General features: G+C 40.1%; 1 protein-coding gene across 6 annotated transcripts in view; it reads left to right on the top strand.

The window, feature by feature from the left end:
* FER (FER tyrosine kinase) overlaps positions 1–2,780 on the top strand; it is a 466,540-nt gene extending 463,760 nt beyond the window's left edge. For all 6 annotated transcript variants that reach the window (XM_045999916.1, XM_045999920.1, XM_045999919.1 and 3 more), the window contains one exon: positions 441–2,780. In XM_045999916.1, the coding sequence (XP_045855872.1) occupies positions 441–586 (146 nt within the window). In that variant the 3' untranslated portion in view covers positions 587–2,780. The remainder of the gene's footprint in view (positions 1–440) is intronic.
* Positions 2,781–16,681: the final 13,901 nt, after the last annotated feature.

Genomic DNA, 16,681 nt, shown 5'->3' with positions numbered 1-16,681 from the left:
CTCATTTTTATTTCACTTTTAGTGTTTGTAAAATCCTTCTCTTCTCTTCATCTTAAAAAAGCTGGGTTGTATTGATGATTTAAAAAAAAAAAAAAAAAAATCTCTGCCCACAGTATCTAAAAGCAAATTCTAAAAGCAAAAGTAAATACTTAGAACTAAAATATGCATGTGTATGTGATTTATCTTACCTCAGACTCTGTGACAAATAAACAAATGAAAAATAAGCTATTGAAGCTAGAAAGTCATTTGATGCCTCTGTAATACTGAATTCTACATCACTTGCAGAAAACAGAAGTCAGTTTGTCCTGAAATGGGTTTTGGGGGGGTTATATTATAACTGCAACATAAGGTACTAAGATTACACACTGCATAATGCCCTGTGTGAATATTCCTGTCTTCTCTCCATTCTAAACTCTGTTCTGTTCCTCTTGGGTCTTCAGGATACCGAATGTCAGCCCCTCAGCACTGCCCAGAGGACATTTTCAAAATTATGACGAAGTGCTGGGATTATAAACCTGAAAACCGCCCCAAGTTCAGTGAACTTCAGAAAGAACTCACTGTCATCAAGAGGAAAATCACACAGTGACGGAACAGTGCCAACAGCTCCTAGGACCTGGTCCTCCAACAGAGTGACACTGTTCTCATTAACAATGAGTTCCTACCGCATTACCTACAACAGTCTTCTAAGGTGATTTTTGTTATTGTTTTTTTAAGTATGTGCCACTGACAGAAGAAAAAGGCAAAGCCAACGTATTCCAGAAACAGACACTCTTACCAAGGGCTTTATTAGCTCACCACAGCAATCCTGCCATTTCAGGCCATTGTAAATAGAAAAGCACAGCCTCTCAGTGGGAGGGGAGATCAGATCTTTTTCACACCAGGACCACTGATGTTTCTCGAAGGTTTTCTGCTTCAGGCACCGTTCCCAGGCTGCTGTCCTGTGCCACAGACCGACTCCATGGGTGCTAGAGCAGCACTGGCAATGCCACTGTCTGCAAGACACATTCCAACCCAAAGTGGCTTTTTGCTCTGCCAAGGCAGGATTCTGTTTGTCAGCATCATTTTCTATTGGGAGCTAGTCGGACCTCTTAGGGTCTTTCTCTTCTTTCTTGCCAGAAAGAAGTGCAGTGTGAGAAGCATCACACTCCTGTATTATTAGGAAGCTAGTTGTCCCCCTGCTCCTTGGTCTGGGCGTCGGACAGTGACGCATGGAATGTCCTCAAAGAGCACGCTCTTAGGGATGCAACAGCAGCTCTTAAAAAGATGTTTTTGAGAGCTGTGTGTGTGGGAGGGGGGTCTGGAGAAAGGAACAGCTAGAGAAAGAGGTGGAAAATATAAAATCTGCCTTCTTTTCAGAGTTTTTACACACCCACACACCTTTTATTTTATGGTCTGAAATCACAGGAAAAGTTCTAAGAAATGTTTTCAGAAGTTCATAGTTAGAGCCTAATGGCAGCAAAAAAAAAAAAAAAAAAAAAAAAAAATAGTGAAACTACAAAGCACAAGTCCACAGAAATAACAGCCTACTTTTGGTTAAGTTACCTTCACCTCAGAGGAGGCATCCTGGTATTTAATTCCCTTTATTTGTATCAGTTTCCAGAGCCGAAAGAATTTCGTGATTCTAGTTCGTAAACACACGGATGTATGTACACACATGCACGTGCGCCTGCACACACGCGCACACACACACACACTACCATCAAGCAGGAGTAAACAGTAAAGAAGTCAAGTGAACATTACTGAATAAGATAGAGGGACAGCCCTCCTGTTTCCACTTTCCCCCTTCATTTACCCTTACACGGCTACCCGGAGCCCCTTATCTTAGCCGACCAGTATGCGAGCACCGTTCTGGAGACACGTCATGTGAATAAGATGGAACACAGAGTTACGAGGAGGAGTCTGTTGAGCTGCATGTTAGTTGCATCCAGGGAACTTACCCCATGTTCTGTATATAGTTGCCTCTCAGGATAAATATGTGTGTAGGAGATGGTCACGCTCAGGGGTAAATGTGGCTTGGGAGCTTTTACTAAGTGCTCGGGCCTGTGTTCAGCTAAATAGCACCTTAGTGATCGTTTGGTTATATCCATTGGAAGAGCTTATGGGATAGAAAATTCCTCCTGCCCTCTCCAGCTGTTGTTCGCTGCTTAGGAATACCATCGCACAGAACTCACACCCAGTACTTTGAAGAGTATAAACGATAATACTGAAGAGAACAAAATAGCTTGAGTCTGTCATTTCAACTTCCTTGCAAGTTCTGTACACATTTGATAATTACTACATCCAGATCAAAATGAAAGCCAAGTAAACTTGCCCTCAAAAATATATTGCAATATACAAAGTAACTTCTAAAAAAATCAGCAATGTATTCCCTTCTGTCAAATACGGTAAAAAATGGAAACTTCTTTTGATGGCCTATACTGCGGTAAATCGAAGCCCAGATGCATTAAGTGCTTGCTGGGGTCCTCAGGCACTTGCCAGCCTTCAAAAGAAGAGTCACGTGGGACATTTTTACCTTTTGTCAGTATTTCCAAATTAATCTCTTCATAATATTCTTTGTTTAAAGAAAACAGACCCTCATCACTTACTAGCCTCAATGCTAAGCTCTCAGCAAGGAGAGGGAATGATGGTTTTGGCTTTAATTTTGTGAACAAGACCTGAAGCTTAAGCTTTGCATTCTGGTGTGAAGAATGAACATGGCATTGATATTTCACTCATCCAGGCTGTTAGAATTTGCAATTCACATCATAACTCTGTGCTTAAATTAAAGAAGCTTTTCAAAACATCGTGACATCTGCAGCATTTAAATTCTATTTTATTCTTTGTCCCAAAGCAGGCAGTGGTATAGTTCAGGATTAATCACTCATTGGGAGCCTTTCAGGATAAGTTGTATGGAATATTAAATTTAATATAGGCGCATGCATTAAGAAAAACTTATGCAAACCGTTTTTTACTGTTAATTTTGTTGTGCTTAGAGCATAATTTATTCATCCCTTCTGTCACTGATAATTATTGGAATTATGTACTTTAAGAGGCTAATCCATACCCAGAAAGCACACATACAAATACTGTTCTGAATCTGCAAGTTGGTGTAGAGAAAGAAGGCTTCAGAGATGCACAAAACTTCATAACTTGTTTAGTAAGAAAACAGAAACCAAAATTGCCACTAGACTGAATGTAATTAAGCCAGGTCACAAATCTGTGGTGTTAATGGATTTTCCAAGAGTTCCATCTATCACTCCTATACATTTCCTGTCATAATTCCTTAAATTTATGAGTACAGAGTGGGGGTGGGGGGAAATAAGCCCAGGCAGCCTGACTTGCCTGCATTTTTCAATTGTGAATCACCAACAAACCTTTATGACAAATATTTAGGTAGTTCATCATTTTTCAAGAAATCTTTTAATGTTAAATTAACATTTATTGCAGATATTTGAAACCTAAAATTAACTTCATATTCCATGCAATCTAAGGTTACTTCTCAAAGCCAATATATTCTTTCTCTTCTAGAAAAATAATAATAAGGGATTAATAAGTTTTGTTTAAACTTTTAAAACCGAAGGCCTTATTTCAGCCCATCTCACCACTGAGTCCCCAGTGAAAGGTCTCATGTAATCATTTCCCTCTCATCTCCCAAATTTAATGTAGGCAATAAAGTTCTTCATCCGTAATTCACCATTTTATCACAAATACAATATTATTGAAACATATTACTAGCCGATCAGTATAGACCATGAGCCTAATTGTATTAGCCGTTGTTCAGTACACATTTCACAACTGTTTTTCATTTGAAGGTTATTTTTAAAAGAAAAGCTAATGTTTACTCATTGAAATAGGTTTAATTTCCTTTAAGCCATAGTATGGTTTTCTTGTCTATGTTGTATTTTGGTTTTGCCACATAGTTTTTTATAGTTTGGCTAATACCACTAAAATAACTCTGCAAGATTGTGTCAAGAAGAAAGCGTTTTAGTTATCACATATGCCCTACACCGAGGACCTCGTTAGTGGGATAAACCTAACACTTACAATGCAAAAATCAGCGACAGCACATTGCTGTCGTTCAGTTGTCTCAGGCATTCCACTTTCAGGGGCTTGCTTGTGATCAGGAGATATTCTCAGACTGTATCTGACAACCAAAGGGAGTAAACTCTGTGGACACTGTTTTGTGGCCAGGGGTTGTCCGAAGTGAGACTGATAGACTCTGCAAGGAGGCTGTTTGTCTCAGCCCTCTGCTTTTTACACATACTCCCTGGATCACACCACTGACACTTTAGAAGTTTCTTAGCAACAGAACTGATTGTCCGTAAGCACTCTTCTGAGTCATGTAAAGACCGACTTTTGTATTTAGGTCAGAGCCTTCATACAAAACAGAGAATAACGCAAAATAGGGCAACCATGGGGAGGGCACTGAAAAAGACACATCTTCTTTATGTATTAATATGTTAATTAAATGGAAACAAAGATTTTATACGAAAATGAGTTTATATTACATTCCCATTATACCATTAAGTTAGCATGAAAGTTTACCATTAAAATAAAGTTACCTCTTTTATTACTAATTCTAATTTGCTTATGCATACCAGAAATTTTTTATTAAATATTTTATTTATTTTTCTGTTTTGGTCAGTTTCACATCAAGTCTGAATACAGTATTACTTGGGAGAATCCAGAATTGCATATTCATTTCTACAAAAGAAAATACTCATGTACAAGATTACCTATTTGAAGGAGATACTGATAGTCTTAGAGTCCCATAAAATTCTCCTTTAAAGAATAATGCTGTAATACAGAAGGTGTATAAACATATCTCGGTCATAATTCAATTTAAGGAAATATTTATTACCCCCTTGAAAACCAGCCTACCGCCTCATACTGATTCAAAGATTAAGTTCTGAATTGTTGAGTATAGACATCAAGACTCACTTAGCTCACTAATAAGGACGGAGAGTCTTGGGTGCTGGAAGAATCCCGCTGAACTAAATTCCAGTCACTTTAAACTGCACAGAAGTAATGAGCATAGACTTTAGTTTGTCTGCTAATAAGGAGCTGAGGTGGGCATCTGCAAAGGCAAGAGAGCAAAGAACCCGTTCTTCTAAGACACGATGGTGCAGCCCCTGCAGAGAGTGTGGAATGATTCAAGTGGAACAGAGACTTGGATAATGTCACTAGAAAGCCGGAGGAGACCAGTGCCTCCAGGCCAGATCCTTCCCTACAGATAATTAAAAAGATACGGAGCCAAAAAAAAAAAAAAGAGAGAGAGAGAAAGAGATACGGAGCCCAAGAAGCAAAAGAGGTCACCCGCCAGTATGTGGGCCTCAGTGGGAGCAAACCAAATCCCTCTCCCTTGCATTGGGAGCAGTTTTCTATCCCTGGCTGGGGCACCATGTTGCTGGACCACACCTACCCCCATTGTCTTACTGACTAGGATCTGGACCTATCAACTAAGGTCCCTCATTATTCATCCTTTGTTAGAAATGTCTAGTTGCCATAGGGTGTAGTCACCTCAATGAGAGCACTGGGATCAGCCCTGTTTCCCCTCCTGATAACGTTCACTAACTGGCTCCTGGGGTCATGCGCAGAGGGACCTTCCTGGGGTGAGCTCTACTCTGGGGAAACAGAATTCAGCAGGGAAGGAGGAAAATACCAATTGAACAATGTTTCTTGTCTTTGTCCAGTCATGTTTGAGGGGAAAGAATCGTAGAAACATCCCAAAGCCAGTGGTGGTGCAGCCCAGCTGAGCTGAGATGCAGAAGGCAGAGCCAGAAGCTCGAAAAACCAAGACTGAAGGGGGAGAGGGGAGAGAGAAGTGACAGAGTCCCCAGGCAAAGCTGCCCCAGGGCTAACCTTCAGACAAAGAAATGCAGCAGCAGTGAGAGAATGCCTGTCCTCAAAGGGGGGTTTTGAGGAGCTTCCTGCTGTATGTTATTAAATATACATTCATCCCAAGCTTCTACAACATTTCTTAAAGGACACTGAATTGGATATTGATTTGATTTTCTTTTATGCCCCTGATAATCTCAGGAGATAGCCACTGCGTGATGAAAAATCACCCTGGCTCGGTTTTTCCATAAGGCCAGGCCTGCTCCCCAAGCAGCCCACAAATGTGTAGGGTAGGCAGCGTTGGAGGACATTTGCAGGGAAAGCTCCTGCTTTTTATTTTATTAAAGGAATCTTGTAGTAGGTATATCTGCCTGCAGCATGAAGACAGATTTAGCTTCCCTCCTTGCCAGCAAACTTGTAAGAACCTTGAAACATGAATATTTATTTTATTCTAAGGGGATTCAAATTCTGAATTTCTAAACTCTCTTCCCACACATTCCCAGTGAGACCAGCAGATTCAAATATTCTACAAAGAAGTGTTCTAAGTGATAGTAAGTACCCTGGTAGCAGAATTTCATCATGTGTTTTCTCTCCTCTTTATTCATTCAGGAAGCTTTTCCTGAACATCTGCCACGTCAGGTACAGGGAACTGTCCTGGGTGCTACTTTTTCTGGTTTTGTTTCTTGTTTTTGCTTTTTTAAACTTCTGGTTGGTATTTCCTTTTCTCATATGCAGCTACTAACAGGAAGGCCTTTATCATCAGCCTTAATCAGATAGCATCGCAATGGCCCTAGACCAGAGAGCTTCTCCTCAGGTGCTTAGGATGCCCTGCCTTGTAGGGAACTCCCAGGCATCCACTTACAGAAGCCAACTGCACGGCCACTCTGGGAGCAGCCCCATGGTACATGCAGCTTAGAATACAGCTTCCATGTCGTCCTTGTGCTGGAGACAGGACAAGTGGGTAGATGCCTTAGAGGAGTGACACTATCAATAGAGGCTCTTGGGAGATTTTTCCCAGGAAGCAAAGACCACTCTGAGCAGGCATGTCCAGGGAAGCAGCCTACTGACTTGGCCAAGTAAGCTCATTAGGTGACCTACCTACCTACAAAGAAATGTCAGAACGCTAGCAATGACTACTCTATCTTAAACCCCTGGACATATTCAATTTTACCATTCCTCTCTTCCATGCCAATATTTTGTGTTGTTTCCTGCATATTCCCTATGAGTAAATGTCTAAAATTTTTTTAACTGTGCAATGTTAAAGACTTTCTCCGTAGATTCAGAAAAGAGGGTCACAAACACAAAGACAAGTTCAGAATAAGCCAACCTACCTAGATATACAGACCCAACAGGACCACTGTGTTAAAACCTCAGCTGTACTCTATACTTCCCCCAAAGCAGTACCCTTCCTAAAAAGCCAAATATCACATCTTTCTCCCATTTGCTAAGAACATCTTTAATATCAGAATCAGCACACTGTAGGTACTATCCAAAGCAGATTCTAAAGTGACATACTAAGAAGCCAGACTTTGGTCATCGGGCAACAGAAACACCACCTCACCCTTATGTGCTCAGTTAAAACACCCTTGCAAAAACTACAAGCATCTAGGCAATCCATCTGGTCACAGGAGGGAATACCTTATTTTGAAAGCATAGGACAGATATTAGTAGAAAAGGTCAAATCGCTGAGCAACACAGGGTAAGTGTAAGATGGCCATTAAAAAAAAAATCCAATTCCCACACTAAAGCAGCAAAAATTTCAGTAACAAAAATGAAGTATAGGAGTCCAAATTCTTATTAATATTTTCTTCGTATAGCTCTTGTCAAATTATACAATCTGGGGGTCTTTTAAGTTGCCTGAACAATCTTTATGAAGATTAACACCCCCCCCCCCCCCCCATGGAGGCTCAAATTTCTAAGTGCCCTGCCTGGATTCAAAACTTCAGTGTCTGAGAGAGCGAGATCTAGAATCTGTTGTTACTGAGATCAGGCAAATGGCCATCCTTGTAGTCTTTGCCAGCTCGCCAATCCATGCCTTTGTTCTTCTTTAAACACAGAAGGGAAAAAAATTAAAAAGCAAAACACCCTGTTCTGTAGGAATTTTCCTTTCACAAATAACTTGACTAGGTAGAAATAAACTTGCCTGCCTGCTCTTAAGAAATGCCAGACTGCTGGAAGGGAACACACAGGGCAGGGTGCCCAGAACCGTTCTTAATAGGACTGAATGTTTTCTCCTAACCCAAAGTACAGCACACGTCTTCTAGTTTGACTATGGGATGCTTTGAAGGCCCATCCCCTGGCAGTCTGAATTGTTTTTGCTTCAAGCAAAAGACCATTTCCCACAGAAGTGAATTTATTCACTATAATTCTTCCTTAGGTGCTAGGCCTTTCTTGCAATGTACAGAAAATATGCATGTTTTAATGAGATTATTTTGGCTTTAGAGTCAGAGATTGGTTCCACAAAGTTCACCTGGTTCCCCACAGCAAGTGTATTTCATAACCCTACAATTCTAAGTCCAACCCCAGGTATAACCTCTGAGCATCAAATCATAATCATAGATAAAGGGGAGCTGGTAGGGAAGGGTCTTGGTTATTCCCAATTTGTGACCGAAGTGGCCAAAGATAGGAAACTCTCTTTCACTTGATGAACACTTGACTGCACCATGAGAATTGTCAGTTCCCCAGGACCATTCTGTGACCCAATCTGACTCTCCGTGTGTGCCAGGAATTCACACTTCATGACCGGTTTCAGCATTTTCCTTCAGAGGGTACTGAGCTTTCTCACTGCAACAGCTTTGTTAGTCAGACATCTTCAGATTTCATATCTGTGTTTAAATACATTAGAAGCAACACAAGTATAATGGGGTGTGGGGGAGGGGTGTGAATTCTGCTGACTTTGATGTTATGGCTTTCTGTGTGTGTGCTGTTCTTGGTGGGTTCTGGGGAGGACCCTGGAAGGCTAGAATTCTCTGAAGTCATACCCAAACAATCACATAGGGTTAGGAAAAGCCAGATCAATGCAGGAGAATAAAACCAAATTGTCCAGGTCCCAAGAACAGCCCTGACTTCTTCAGGAACCCAAGCAAACTAAAAGCAAAGATGAACTATACAAATGGTGCCCAGGCCATTTGACTGTGGGTAGCCCGCTGGATTAAGACACTGCCATTTTCCTGGCACGGGTCCACAGTGAGTGGTTGCAGAAATTCAATTTTCTGGGTTGCTTCCTCTTCCCTTTGATAGAAGATGATTTTGAGATGATGGGGTACAAGCGGTGCCTGCTCTCAGCCTGCCAAGGTGTAGATGTTCCATCGATAAGCATCACTTTGAGCAAAACACTCCTGTGGTTTACCAAGTTTCCCTCTAGTGCCAATACTATCAGGTTAAAGCACCTTTAATCTTTTTTGTTGCTGTTTTAAAATAATTTATTTGTGAAATGGATAAAAGAAACACTGGAAATAGGGTGCTTCTTATAAGAAAAATTCAAGTGTAGAGCATACACACAAGGCCTTTGGTGAGTTTATCTGGCTTTGTAAACAAGTCTGACAATGAATGACAGCTAACTATATACAACAGTTAGTTGTCTGTCTCTGACCATTTTTTAACTCTGGTCTGTATTTAACACTTATTTATTTGTTAGCTTTTACATCCAGAAGAAAATATACTTTCAACGCTGGCTAACATTGTACAATGTTTTTCAATTGTTTTCTGATTTTTTTAAACATGTTTTCACCATTTTTGTAAACTTAGATCATTTTCGAATAGCCTTTTTCTTTTCCGATAGACCAATTACCACGCATAGGTCTGCAGAACCTTTCTTTTTACTGTATTCTTATAATAAATGTAAAGGATTTGTAGCAAACTGTGCCGTGTCTTGTTTAATGTTTCCGTCATGTTTATATTTCACTTCTTTTCCCATATAAATACGTTCTAAGTAGAAGAAAAGGAAGGAGAGATTTCCATGGTAACTGGCCTCCTAGGGATGTAACTGTGCATAAAAAATTATTAGCTTTCAGTTTCTCTGTAATTAAGCTTATGAGTTCTGATGATAATGGGTGTGTGTTGCTTAGAGTCCAATCACTGCTCCCTCTATTCGGAAATCAAAACCGAAATGTAATTTAAGTCCCATTTCTCTGTGTGGACTGGCTGTTCGCCAGGTTTTTTGTTGTTGTTGTTTCATAACAGGATTTGTTTAGACCTAACAAAAGGATTTCGGGGAGAAAGGGGGCCGAGAGGGATGTTTAGAAAGAGAAGCTGGCAGTGGCGGAAACACAGTAGTTGCAGGCGCGTGCCGTTGGCTGCTGGTGCACAGGGCTGAGCTGGTCACCGAGCCAAGATGCTGGACTGCTGTTTACCCTTTGGTCAGCAAACCAATCATCTTTCTAAAGCAGCATGCTGGGGGCGCCTGGGTGGCTCAGTGGGTTAAGCCGCTGCCTTCGGCTCAGGTCATGATCTCAGGGTCCTGGGATCGAGTCCCACATCGGGCTCTCTGCTCGGCAGGGAGCCTGCTTCCCTCTCTCTCTCTCTCTCTGCCTGCCTCTCTGCCTACTTGTGATCTCTCTCTCTCTCTCGCTGTCAAATAAATAAATAAATAAAATCTTAAAAAAAAAATAAAGCAGCATGCTGTTATTTATACAGGTTTGTCTGCATTAAACCAAGTCTTCTCCTCCTCCCTGATCTTGGATTAAAAGAGCCAACCACGGGGGCGCCTGGGTGGCTCAGTGGGTAAAGCCGCTGCCTTCGGCTCAGGTCATGGTCTCAGGGTCCTGGGATCGAGTCCTGCATCGGGCTCTCTGCTCCACGGGGAAACTGCTTCTCCCTCTCTCTCTGTCTGCTGCTCTACTTGTGATCTCTCTCTCTCTGTGTCAAATAAATAAATAAAATATTAAAAAAAAAAAAAGAGTCAACCACCCCTTCTCCAAATCACAGGGGTTTGTGGGACAGTGCCAAGCTTCTGAGGACAGGCGAATCCAATCTGTCCAGATCTTTTCCGCCTCCCTGCGTCTCTGCGTCCCTGCACATTGACCAGAGCTTCGCGTCTCTGGGCCCTTGGTGAATTCCTGTTCACGGCAATTCTTAATTGTCGGTCTGGGGATGCTTCCTCGTCTCCAGCGAGTTTGATTTCTGACGCCGCACCCTTGACAACCTGTGCTTTTCCCGACTTCAATTAATTAAGACCAGCTGCATCCATCACCAAGGAAGGCTGGCCATCTGACTGAAATCCCATTCCCCAGTGGGGAATGAACGGCATCTCTTAAATTCCCTGGGGTTCTCCTGTTATTTCGGTACCACACTTCACTGTCCATCCTCTGCCAGCTTATGATTTCTTCGGGCAGACAGTGATGATATGGCTTATAAAAAAACATAAATGTAAGAGCTAGTTTCTATTAGAAGTGTCAGTGGTTGCTCCTTCAATTAAAAGCTGAGTCCAAATGAGGTGTCCTTTTAAATTCTTCAAATCTGATACAGCTGGACTGACCAGCACACTGAGGCCAAACTCGGGTGAGTATGGCTGAAGAAGGCTGTTTGTGCTGCTTCCAAAGGCATCTGCTGTTGAAAGGCACCAAACTGGGAGCTAGAAAACCAAGGTTCTGACCCCTGGTTGGACTCTCACTTGTTTGCAAACTTGAACAAGCTGTTTCACTCTTCAAGCCACAGCTTCCTCCCCTGTAAAATGAGGTTGGACTAAAGAATTACCTAGTATTCAACTTTTTCTTTTCTTCCCCCAACTCCCACCTTTTTCTTCTTTTCTTCCCATTGGCCACTCCTTCTTCCTAAAAGCATTCTGATTTCCAACAGAGGAATTTCCTCTTCAGTGTTTGGTGTGATCTTGATGGGGTCCTCCCACTACAGAAGCCGAAGGATCCATATTTAGTCAACCAGATCCTTTCTCCCAGGACTGAGTCTTGAAGGATGGAAGGAACAACTGGAGTGCATTCCTCCCAGGAAAGTATTCTTGTAACCCCAGCTTCCTGGGCCTGCAGAGTACCCTTGGTTTCTCCGCATTCCTAAGTCTTGTTCCCCAACCTCCCATTGACCTTGGAGCTTTCCAATGTTCTTCTAGCTAATTCCCTTCGGCCCACATTACCCATATGATATCATTATATTATATATCATTATTATATTATATCATTATTATCCACATTATTATAGCCCAGGTCTGTTTTCTACAGCCAAGGGTGCTAACGGACACAACCATCTCTAAGGTTAGGTCCCTTCCGACTTTCTGTAATCTTCCCAGTCTTCTTAGAGTCATTTTGGAATCCCTGAACAACAGCACAATTTAGGATGGGTTCTGTTCCTTTGCTTCTTATGGTGTAGCTGTGAGAATTCAAGACTGATGAGAAAAGGGAAAACTCCCTCAGGGTTTAGTCATGGAGTGGGCTACTGTTTATCCAAACTAAGCCTTTTAATGTTTCCCCAGCTCTGGACCTAGGTAATTCAAAATTATAAATGTTTCTTTTGCAGTCTCCCTATGGTGACAGTAGCACCATAAGATAGCTAAATGATAAGGTCAATGGACTAGAACATTGTGAGAGGCTAATTGATCACAGTAATATAAATGCCAAGAATAGAAAAATAAATGTCACAGGGAGTCAGGGAACTGACAGCCTTAGAAGCTACTCTCTTCTGACCTCCACCTCCCCACTTTGAGTAGGGTTTGCCTTTATTCCATATACAGAAAGGTCTTTCCCTTTCCTGCAAAACACACATGAACACAGCCCAAATGTTTCCTTCTAGACCTGGATATAAGCCAGTGAATAAGTTAAGCCTATTGGGTTTTCATCCCAAGCTAATTTTCCAAGAGCCCCTGAAGACCTCCCCTCTGCTTGCAAGTCTCCTTTTGTCTCCCTGCCAAATGCCAAGGAATTATTATGACATAGTATCATATGGGACTCTAAGGAACACACTTATGGTGCCTTGCCTTATGAAAGGGAATGAGTAGAAAGTGGGAAAATTTGCTCGCTGGTGTCCCATCAGGCTCACAGTCTTACACACTAAGAGCAGCGAAGCCTCTGTCGAAGCCAGCCCCAAAACCCAGACACTGCACGCTTCATTAGTCTTCCGTGCAATACCAGTCAGAGGTGGGAACACCTCATCTGTTATGGTTGAACTATTACTTTTCATCTCTGTCAGGTAAGGAGACCAGCAGCCATCTGCCACACCAGGTTAACTCCTTTTTTTTTTTGGATCAAGCTAAATCCAGCCTCCTTCTACATAGCTCTGATGCATACAGAAACTTACAAATGGGAGACAGCAGGCTTACAACATCATCCCTCCTTCTTTTCATTTCCTCCCATTTATTGTTTCCTCCCATTCTTTCTCCTCTTCTCCCTCCTCCATCTGCGTGTTTGAAATGAGTCCTATATCCTATTGCCTCATTTTTTTTTTTTACCCCAAAACAGATGACCCATGAATATAATCATTGGTGTATTGTAAATGTGTATTTCTCAATACTATTTTGGGAAGGCCAGAAGTCATTTACAAGATTGAACATAAGGTAAAATCAATAAACACACAATTGAATTATAAAGAACAATGAAACCAAATATCTGATATTCATTAATTAGAGCAATTAGGCAATAAATTTCACTGAATTCCCTGACAACCAAAACAAACGAACAAAAATGAAAGGGAGTACTTTGTATTAGAAAATGAAAAGGGTTGGGGCGCCTGGGTGGCTCAGTGGATTAAGCCGCTGCCTTCGGCTCGGGTCGTGATCTCAGGGTCCTGGGATCGAGCCCCGCATCGGGCTCTCTGCTCCGCGGGGAGCCTGCTTCCTCCTCTCTCTCTGCCTGCCTCTCTGCCTACTTGTGATCTCTCTCTGTCAAATAAATAAATAAATAAATAAATAAATAAATAAAAAAAAAAAAAAAGAAAATGAAAAGGGTTGAAAATTCATGAGTGAAGCATTCAACTTAAATGTTTTTAAAAATGATTCAAGAACTTTGTTTTCTAAGTTTGAACATAAAAGTCACGGCAGCTGTTCTCAACTAGAAGCAATTCTGTCCTCCAGGGGACATTTAACAATGTTTGCAGACATTTGTGGTTGTTACAACTGGTAGGTGCTATGGGCCTCCAGCAGGTAGAGACCAGGTGGCTGCTATCCATCCTGCAGTGCACAGGACATGCCCCACATGCAAGAACCGCCTTCCCCAAAATGTCAATAGTGCCATGTTGATAAACCCTGAGTTATACAGCTTATCTGAATTTCCATCCGGGAGCAGTGGAAGACTTCAACTGGACAAATGTTCAAAAAACAAACAACAAAAACAAAAAACAATGGAAGACCAAAAAAAAAATGCCTTTTATTTTATTTCTCTAGGTTGAGATGTCTGACGTATTGCTTACACAGAAAAACAAAAACAAAAACAAAAAAACCTAGAGGATCAACAAAGCCAAAAGTTCGTTCTTTAAAATCATCCTCTGATTTACCAAGAAAAAAAGAATAAATATCTAGGGATTAAAAAGTAGATGTAAATAACCATTGAAACAGAAGAGACTATAAAGGAAATAAGTTAATACTATGAACTTTTTGCTAATAAATTTGAAAACAAAATTAAACAAAATTGACAAATTCCCAGAAAAAATATAACCTGCCAAAAAAGCTAATTCAAGAAGAAATATTCAGAATAGTTCAATAACAGTTAAAGAAATTAGTAGTTTAAAATCTTCCCACAACATTTAACCCTGTGAATGAAGAGTTATTTCATGCAAGAGTTATTTCATGCACACAAACGTTCATAGCGGCTTATTTTTCAATACTTAAACGAAGCTGGAGGAATTTACTACCAATACCCTTTAGCATGGTTCAGACCACTATAAGGCTATTCAGGGATAAAATTCCTAGGCTTAGGAGAAAAATGTTAGAAGTATATTAGCAAGATACACCATTATCTTTAAAACAATTTTCTTTAAATCTTCAAGATCATAGAAGCATTCAAAATAAATTTTAACCAAGTTAAATAGCAGCCTTTTTTCCTAAATAGCCAAATACTGGAAACTACCCAAATGTTCTTCAATTAGTCAACTGTTAAGGAAACTGTGGTATATCCATACCATGAGGCACTTCTCAGCATTAAAAAGTGAACTATTGGTAAACGCAACTTGAATGAATCTCAAGAAAATTATGCCAAGTAAAAAGCCAATCTCGAAAGGACACATACTGTGTGATTTCATTTGTGCAACATTCAGTAAATAACATAATAGAGATGGAGAACAGATTCGTGATGCCAGAGGTAGGGAAAGAGAGAAAGGATCGGTGTGGCTATTAAGGAGTTGCCGAAGGGATTCTTGTGGGCATGGTATTGTTCACTGTGGTAATTACAGTGGCAGTTACACAACCCTCACTCATGATAAAACTGCAGAGAACTACACAAACACAAACATAGGAATGAGTGCTTAGATAACTTGGTGGAATCTGAATAAACCCTATATAGCTTGTACCAATGTCAGTATCTTGTGGGAAGCTTAGGGAAACACGCACAGGATTTCTCTATACATTTCTGTGAAAGGTCTTCTAAATCTATCATTATTCCAAAGTAAAAAGTTTAAAAAATGAAGATATAAGAAAACAACTTCACAAAGACAATACCAGGCCTAGAGGTACACGTTTTAGATGTGATCTGACAAGCTTTCAAGAAACGGATAATTTCCTCTTACAAATTCTTCCAGAGAGAAGGAAAAAAAAAAAAAAGGACTCTCCAATCTACTTAATGAACTAATATAAATTTGAAAACAAAGAGCAAGTACAAGAAAATTACATGCCAGTCTTCACCATGAATATGAATGAGCCTCCTCCAGAGTAAAGGCAAACTTACCCTAGCAATGAATAAATATGTGAGATATCAAGTTTGAATTAGATTTATTCTAAAAATGAAAGTGGTTTAATTTTATAAGATCTATTAAAGTAAATTATCAGATTAACAGAGAAAATAGGAAAAAACACATAAAATTCTGCCAGGCAGTCAAAAGGTCTTAGTAAAACTGAAGAGAAAAGTGCAACTTCTCCAAAATAAAGGAATCTACCCCCTCCCAAACAAACAAACAAACCCGCAGTAAACATTGTTGAAACATTAAAAGTATTTCCTTGAAAATTAGAGACAAAACAAGGCAACATCTATCATCATTTCTGTTTAGCCTTGTAGTGGAGACCCTAGCTAGTACAGAAAACAAAGAAAAAGAAACATATGGTGTCATAATTGGAAAGAAAATAATTGTTATTATTCACAGATGACATGATTGTTTACATTTCAAACCCCCAAATTCTAACAAATTATTATAAGAGAATTTAGCTAAATTTCTAGAGATAAGATCAAATTGGAAAAAAATCACCTATAATTCTTCATCAGTCTTACTCTTATCAAAAGATAAGAGTAAGAATATTTCTTAAATATTATCTCAATAACAACAAAATCTATAAAATACCCAGGAGTTAACTATGAGAAATGGGCTAGCCCTCTATGGACATTAGCCCCCTAATATTTCAAAACATTAAAGACGACAAATAAATGGAGAGCTATATCTTTTAATGGCAAGGAATACTCAGTACTGTAAAAATAACCATTCCTTCTAACTTATTTACAAGAAAAAAATTCTAATATTTTTTCATGTTCAGTAGAGATCGTTTTATAAATTAACAAGAGATCTCTAAATTTTCAAGGACAAAAGGTCAAGAATAGCCAAGATATCCCTAAAGAAAAATCAAGAGGTAAAAAAAGACAGAGACTTGGCCTTTCGACAAGCCTTCTTATAAAGCTCTAGTATGGTATTATCACAGAGAAACAAACACAAAAATAAACCAGAATAGACAGACTGGAGATAAACTCAAATGCAAATAGATGGTACAATACAAAGGTGGTGCTAC

This window comes from Meles meles, chromosome 3, assembly GCF_922984935.1.
Source record: "Meles meles chromosome 3, mMelMel3.1 paternal haplotype, whole genome shotgun sequence".
NCBI lineage: Eukaryota > Metazoa > Chordata > Mammalia > Carnivora > Mustelidae > Meles > Meles meles.
The sequence above is the reverse complement of the archived record's forward strand: the minus strand, read 5'-3'. Positions and strand labels throughout refer to the sequence as shown.